We start from the raw sequence: 8,577 nt of genomic DNA, 5'->3' as shown, positions 1-8,577 counted from the left end.
TCCCTAGTTTTTGGTGATCCCATTGAGCAATGATGGAACCCACCTATAGTACCGTCCATAGAAGGAGTGCTTGGGGGTCTGATGCCTTTTTTATAAATGAATCTTCAGGATGCTAATTTACAATTCTCATGCACGCGCACTGATTTAAGAACAGGTGGTGATTCATGGTCATTTAGTTTGGGAGGAGGGTTTGTTGAATCCAATGTGGCACACTCAACTTTATTGTTGGATTCAAGCTTTGATTTTGGAGCATTACATTTTCAAGTGTGCAATTCTGTTTCTTTCATAGTAAAATTCACATGAAAGATGTCTTTGCATGTCTGTGTGTACATTTATGATTTCTTCTGTACCTCAACTCTAACTTCAGAGACATGGAGTTGCCAAACTTCAAAAGCTCATTCAGCATGAAGTTAGGGTCCTGGGTGTTGCTTTGTCCCCTTCCCATAATTGTACTACGATGATGCATTTTATAACCACCCTCACTCTCTCTATTCATTTGTAGGAAAGGGTCCTAATTTTTTATCCTGTCATTTTCATGTATTTTATACTTTTATACACTGTTAAGACCAAGAAATAGTTCTAAGATGGCATAGTAAGATTCTTTAGGCTAAGTACGTCATAATAACGCTTAATGTTTTGGAAAATCTCACAGGTAATGTGTTAAGAGACATTATAGGATTATTCATCGACTGATGTTTGCTTACAGTCCACTAGCCATCTTATCCCACAATCCTCTTCGTTGTTTTCTCGTCTCACCAGACGGAAGTGACGATTGTACACTCCTGCAAATTCCATGGAAACGGCGTATTACGCTTGCAACGACAGGCAGCGGGAGGAAAATCTCTAACATTCACTCAACATCAATTAAACAAATACAGTTGATGTATTGCTATACTTATAACCATACATACAGTGTTATTAAGTATTTACCCTTTCTCGAAGCCACGCTTTTCAATCATGCTCCGCGCTCCTGATGCAAGGGCAAGGTAAGTTAGGTTAACTGTCCTAGGTACGACAGTGTAAATTAGCCAGCTAGACTAAAGTTGTGATGAGATGCAGTGTTACTTGCAAGATACAAACCAAAGCAAATTCTTAATCTCACCCTCTTCACTAAATCAGGAACATTCCTATATTACTAGCTATCGTAGCTACATAGCTAGACAACATCTAATCGTGTCGCCTCACGATTGAGTGTTGCTAGCTGACAATCGAGGCAACCAAACCGATAACCAAAGTTAATATAATAACTTATTCTGTTAATTCGTCAAAATATGAATGCTTGCTAATACATGGTTCATGTACTCAGAGACAGCCAAACGAGGCAGATTCAGGACAACGTCACCAATGTGGAGAAGCACTTCGGAGAGCTGTGCCAAATGTTCGCTGCCTATGTGCGCAAAACTGCACGACTTCGGGACAAAGCGGATCTGCTTGTGAGAGAAATCAGCATGTATGCAGACACGGAAACGCCACATTTGAAGAACGGCTTGAAGCACTTTGCTGACCAACTTTCCAAAGTTCAGGATTATCGTCAAGCAGAGGTTTGTATCCATTAGGAGCGAACAAAAATGATGATGCAAATCGATTCATAAAATTGTTGAAACGTTGAACGCCCATTGAAAGTGATCTTGATGTAGTATCATTTAACCTTTAGAATCAATGTGAGAGTGAGCTTGGAAAGTTACTATTGTCTCATTTTGGTCAATTTTTTCTTTTTTACGTAGAATGCAGTTATGTATTCCAGGATTTGTACAACAAGCAATCTACTGTAATACTCAGTGGCATATGAGCTAGTAAATGAAATGTCGGACCATTCCATGACAACTCCAGGAGGTTGCACCACAGCACCTCTTGGATTTTTTTAAATTGTGTGTTAGATAATTATGAGATATGGAATGATTATGGGGCGGCACGGATGGCGCAGTGGGTAGCACTGCCGCCTCACAGCAAGGAGGTCCTGGGTTCGAATCCCCGTCGGCCGGGGCCTCTCTGTGTGGAGTTTGCATGTTCTCCCCGTGTCTGCGTGGGTTTCCTCCGGGTACTCCGGTTTCCTCCCACAGTCCAAAGACATGCAGGTTAGGCTGATTGGAGAGTCTAAATTGCCCATAGGTATGAGTGTGTGAGTGAATGGTGTGTGTGCCCTGCGATGGACTGGCGACCTGTCCAGGGTTTATTCCTGCCTTTCGCCCAATGTATGCTGGGATAGGCTCCAGCCCCCCTGCGACCCTGTTCAGGATAAGCGGGTTAAGATGATGGATGGATGGATGGATGGAATGATTATGGAGCCAGAAAAGTGCATTTCTCTGGCCAAATATATTCAAAACTTTCTGAGGTGATTTAAATTATACATACAAAATTATCCCTTCATACTAACGTACAAAGATTTATTACTTTTTTTCCCAAAGTTATGGACCTCTAAATATCACATTTCGTGCCACAAATTTTTAATTTAAATGACTCCACTGGGAAAACGAAATATGAAGCTGAAGCTTTCAGGAATTCTCTCTCTCATAATTGTCTTAGCGACACACAGAAAACGAGAAAGATCCAAGAGGTGCTGTGGTGCAACCTCTTGGAGTTGTCGTTGAATGGCAGTGTCATTCATTAGCCAACCAAGTTCTTTATAGGCTACTTTTCAAGTCTATCTGACTAAGGGATGAAGCCAATTATTCTAATGTGTACATTGTACTTGCAATTAGCACATTTTTAGAAGCAGTTCATTGATCCACATGAATTTCCATCACAGGTGGAAAGGCTTGAAGCGAAAGTCATAGAACCTTTGAAAAGCTATGGAACCATTGTGAAATTGAAAAGGGTAAGTAGTTTATGCATTAAGCGACTTCGAACATACAATATCCTTGTATACGCTTCCGTCCATGTTTTTTTGCCATGGAGGGAGAGATCATGAAAGAGCTTTTGGCCATTGCGAAGTCTATCTCTATTGGTCATATGTGAGCAGCATTTGTTTCGCATTACAAAATTAAGGCTTTGCCTGTGAGCTGGTAAAAAAAAAAAAAAAAAAAACTATCAAAATATGTTCAGATGATTAATATTATGATCTACTTTCTGCGCTTGACCGTTACACTTAGTTTGCAGAATCAGCAGAAAAAAAATCTCTGGCATAGACATATGTTGAATCATCATGTCAGCCCATGAAATCAGTCATAATCTTAGTTTATTGGCTAATACCAGTAAGCTAATTCTAAGATATTATCACCAGTACAACCCTGTTATTATCACGCATCCCTATTATTTACCTTCTGATTTCCATACAATAGTTTGTTTGCCTAATTTTATATATACGGATAGCTTATAAAATAGCCTTCTGTCCATTTTTGGTGCTATTGCGCTTTTGTTTTCTTGATTGTAGCAATGATGTCCTCCACTTTTAAGTCACTCTAGGTGAGCGTGTCTGTTCAGTGAATTTATTGTAGTAGTGTATGTGTAATTTGTGTGGTTTGCAGGAGGACCTTAAAGCCACACAGTTAGCAAGGAACCGGGAGGCCAAACAAATGCAGCAGCTAGACAGGATGAGGCAGAGGAACCCCTCGGACCGCCAGATCATCGTATCCTAATCCTCCTCCACACTGACACACCTTCACACTGTCAGCTAGAAAAAGGTTCTGATCTTTCACAGCCTTTCATTTCTTGGTATATATGATTAAAACCAGAACCATGTCATCACTAGAGCAGTAACTGTCAGTATATTAAAAGCATTAACATATGTTATGATGATGTGTTGTCAATTGTTTTAAAATAAGCTCCTTAACCATGTGTCTCAGTCTCAGGTGGGTTCCTGAGAATATACAGCAATGGTGATGTAGCTACTGTGTGTAGTGTTGTTCTTCCACATGTTTGTATCTGTACATGACATTTTATAAAAATAACAAATATCTTCCGAATGATATAATAATTAATATGATACTGCTCTGAATTTGTAAGGTGCTGTGTAATGCATACTGCTGTTTTCATGTGAAAGGCCGAAAGTGAACTTCAGAGGGCCACAATGGATGCCACACGCACTACTCGGCAGCTGGAGGAGACCATCGATGAGTTTGAGAAGCAGAAAATAAGGGACATCAAGGTATATGCTCTCGTTTCTGGAGCTTGCAGCTGGCAATTTGTGTATTGTTTCATTGTGTATTGGAGCTTGAAGCTTAAGTATTCATGAATCTGCAACTAATGTGCTGTAAAATATGTTATTTTTGGTTTCATTATACATATTTATAATAATAAATATGTATAATAGAACTTCAATGTGTTTTTTAGTACTATTATACATATTCAAAGTATATTTTATCTATATAATGGATAAAAATGAATGATGTTCGATAGTGTGCAAAAGTATAAAAAACAAAAAGTAGTCTTTGATAATTTAGGCAAGTATTTATAAATTGTCTGTTTTATAACCATTGATTCCAAATGGTTACGCATTTTCTTTTTAAGTTAAACTAAATTTAGAGTCCTGCTTCTAAGAAAACCTTATTGTTCTGTTGTCTGTGGTATGACTGGTTCGCAGAAAATCTTTGGCGAATTTGTGACTGTTGAGATGACATTCCATGCGAAAGCTTTGGAGGTTTACACCAATGCTTTCCAGCACATACAGAACGTGGATGAGGAGCAGGACTTGGAGGTAAGCGCTAGCTACTGTAAGGATCGGCCGGCATGTGCTCTGAACCTCTGGGCTGTATACATCTGACAAGCAACACTCTGGTCATGGATTTGGTGCCTTCTGATAACTTCTGGTCAAATAATTGTAATGTGTAATTGAAGATATTTCAATTCCTGAACAGCAGTTTCTACCTCGGCGGTTTATCTGCTACTTCTAATCAACTTTTCAAGATTATATAAATTTGTAAGGGTTATATCAAACACATTATTGTGGTTTTAGGTGTACAGTAGAAAATTCACCAGTTACTATATTAGATAGCTGGTTTGTGAGAAATACCACTTCTGCTATTATATTTCAAATGGTGTGAATTCAAAGCTTCAAAGGTTTGTTCATGTTCAAAGATCAAAGGGCATATTTCACGAAGCAGCATATTTGCCAGCTACAGTGCAGTCCGGAAGTATGTGGCTCTGTGCTCCTGCACATTTGATTTTGAGTTTTAACCCCAAATGAGGTTAAAGTGTCCACTGTCATCTTTCATTTGAGTCTATTTACATCCATATCGGGTGATGCGTGAAGGAATTGCATCCCTTTTTATCCATTGTCTCCATTTTAGGGGTCCAAAAGTAATTGGACCATTGGGTTCTCGGCTGTTTCTGATTAGTCAGGTCTATTGAATCGCTTCCTTAGTGCAGGTATAAGAAAGCTCTCAGTATCTCATTTTGATTCTAGGCAGATTCACAGTTGTGTCAATGAAAATCAAGGAAGCCATTATGAGGCTGAGAAATAAGAAAAAAACAGAGACATAGGCTAAACAATAGGCAAAGAGCCACTGAGCACTGTGGTCTATAGGAATTGGTTCGAACTGAAAATAATTTTTTGAAGAATAACCAGGCAATATAAACACTTTGAGGCAACTTTAGAGCTCTAGAGGTTTACCTTTGTTGAACAGGGTGCTTTGGAGTTTACATTGCCCCAATACCAGCCCTTCTAAAACCAGCAGGTTGTCAGAAATTTCCTGTAAGCACCTGTCTTGGCTGATAACATACATACACTAAATCTGAAATGATTTATATTTAAAAATGTACATGTGAAAATGTGAACTACTATCCCTTTAAAGTTGACCCATAGCTGAAAACCACCGGGCACACAGCACCTCCAAGATCAAGAGGCTGTGGCCCTGATGTATACAGTCCTTCTGTGTTCTACTCAAGGTGATGAATGTGAGCTCTTCTAGCATGGTGCTGGGGGGTTGTGTCTTTTTTTTTAGTATTGATTGGTCTCCCACGGTCATTTTAGTTTTAAATGGACTGTCATTCATTCTGAGCCCTCTGGGTTATTGACAGATGAATTGTCTAACACAAACAGAGATGAAAACCGTGGGAGATTGATCCCTTTTGAAATGGCACAAACCCCGGCACTTGCTGCAGAACCTGTGATAAACTGGCTGCGGAATAATCATGCATGTTCTCGCAGGGCCTTCGAGCTTTGAAATTGGTCTGGCGGTGCATTTTTAAAAGATTCTGTTTTTAAAGGATTCTTTTTTGTTTATTTTTAAAATGGAGATTTCTTCTAAAACACTGTGACATAGGGTGAACTCATATACGGCTGTGGGGAGACTGGGGGAATTGCTGCTGTAAGTCTAGGGACTTATTAATCCGTTACAACAGTATGTTGACCTCTCATGCCACTTTCTATCCAGTGAAATTAGTTATTTAATTAAATTAGTGATTAGTGAAAGTTACCATGCCGGTAGCAATGCTTTCAATACATGAAGTCTAGTAGTTTAAACATACAGTACAGGGGTAGGCCATGGAATTTTCTAGAAGAGGCAGTATATTTTTTATGTCAATTAGAAAATCTCTTATGAGCATAAGATTGCTTCATCCTTTTACACAGACACATACACACAGGCACACACACACAAACAATAATCTGTCTCTCTCTTAACTTCAGTATTTGTTTGAAAGTGAGAGGATTTGTTGTAGGGTTTTGCTGTGGGAGAGTATAGCCCTTCATACTGTTTTGGCAGGTATTCAGGAGCTGGCTGCATCCCCCTGACTACCAGTCTCGGTTAGAAATAGTTCGTGCTAATTCCAAAACATCACTGAATCGGACTGGTTCAACCCTGAGTAAATCAGGGACCTTGCAGGTAAGATAAATGTGGACACCTTACCACCAAATGAAACCTTTTCCAGATTCCACGTCGGCTATCTCAAGGCTAAAGTTGTGATTTCACTGACTTCAAAAGTCTGAAATCCAGTGTTAGTTGATTAGATTTATTGCATTTGGACAAAAAAGATCAAACGTAATAATAATTGACTGGATTTATGGTTTATCGGTATCACATAGCTCTTTACAGTGAAGAGGGAGAAGCTCATCTCTACCATCCGTAGGACGTTTTATAATCGGCTTGAACATGTATTTCGTTCTCCAATATGTTTCTACATAAAATGATAATATTCATGCGAAGAACATTACTTTAAAATATATATTTCAAATGACAACCAATTGTTAATACATTTCTGCAGACGAAAATGGCTCCGATGAACAAAAACAGAAAACTTCAGTATTACAGGCCTATGTTCCTGTCTAATGCATAGTTCAAAACTCTTCCTTTGCACTGTGTCACAGAAAGTTCCATAGTCCCAAGTCCCACACAACCAGGCCCTTAAAAGACCAAAGAGATGCCAGGGCTTTTCTCATGTAGTGATCTTCGCTCATTGCCCTTATGGTTACTTATCGGAATGCCAACTATTTACTGGCTTTCACTCAGCATCTTACTGTTTGCAAGTATTGTCTTGAATACGGTGCCTAATGAATTGCTGCTTTACCTTAGCAACCAATAACCCCAAACCAGCAGAGGAACAGAGGCGATGATGATGATGAAGATGATGAGGAGGAGGAAGAAGATGATGATGATCTTGAAGAGGTCACAGACGACGACGATTAATTCCGACCGCATTTCAATCCAATCACTGGATGTATTTTGAAGCCGTTTGTATTTGATTCTGTGTATAATTTAGTATTCCTGCATATCATACAGTGTTTTATCTCTGGGTGCACATTCACATAATAAACATTATATTCTTCCAAATCATTGTCAAATATCAGGTCAGTAAATTATTTCTATAATAATATGGGGGCGGGGGGGGAGGTATTTGTGAGGCATGGTTATGGAGTACATCCGGGCTCTTCTGGCAATTATATCCTTTCACACAATTTAAGATCCTGGAAATCAGTTTGTTGTTCTTTACACATTTCATTTTTACTGCCAGACCACAGAACAGGAAGCCAGCATCTACATTAGGGTTGTAGATGGTGAGACATGGACTGCATAATTTAGGTGAGGTTTATCTAGGAAATTTGACAAATTCCCTCCCTCCAGTGCATTAGATTTGAATGCACCAGGCCTCCATGTTGTGTTTCAATTTCAGCCCATTCATTACCATCTTCTTCGTTTTCCTTTTCAGATGATCATATTACTTTGAGTGTTGAGGTTTCATTATCCTGCGCAGCGATTGATGGGTAGAGATGACCGATTCAGACAGTAGGTCAACTGCGCAGGAAGTAAGAATGAATAGGGGGGCTGGTTTTAACGGGGCTGGGGGGTTGATGTAGCTAGCGCGCCAGCCTGATGCATATTCTGAAAAACCCAGGGATGATGACTCATCCACGTTCGCACTGAGGATGTGCGCGAGTGAGTCAGATTCTTCAGCTGTGATTTACCTGCAGGCTGAACCGTTTTCTCTTTCTCCACAGTCCCCAATGAAGCGGTGGGCTTGGAAGACTGTAGGCAGCAACGAACTAGTGGATAATCAGATCTGCTTTGATCCTTTATTGCCTTGAGATTGCACAGTGCCGTGCTTAATAATCATGATGTGGATGACGCTACAGCTTTGGGTGTGTTACAGTGTAGCTGACAAATCCTGTCAGAAATGTTCATATTTAGCAAATTTCTGATTACA

The 8,577-nt window shown here is 39.6% G+C and overlaps 1 protein-coding gene across 1 annotated transcript; it reads left to right on the top strand.

Moving 5' to 3' along the window:
* Positions 1-741: 741 nt before the first annotated feature.
* cibar1 (CBY1 interacting BAR domain containing 1) lies at positions 742-7,706 on the top strand. The gene is given in 8 exon segments (XM_061255424.1): positions 742-986; positions 1,307-1,541; positions 2,747-2,815; positions 3,465-3,605; positions 3,980-4,084; positions 4,520-4,633; positions 6,642-6,761; positions 7,449-7,706. Coding segments are annotated over 8 exon segments (927 nt in total). The 5' UTR covers positions 742-957; the 3' UTR covers positions 7,563-7,706.
* The last annotated feature ends 871 nt before the right edge of the window (positions 7,707-8,577 follow it).

Source organism: Conger conger, chromosome 9 (assembly GCF_963514075.1).
Source record: "Conger conger chromosome 9, fConCon1.1, whole genome shotgun sequence".
NCBI classification, from domain to species: Eukaryota; Metazoa; Chordata; class Actinopteri; order Anguilliformes; family Congridae; genus Conger; species Conger conger.
The sequence above is the reverse complement of the archived record's forward strand: the minus strand, read 5'-3'. Positions and strand labels throughout refer to the sequence as shown.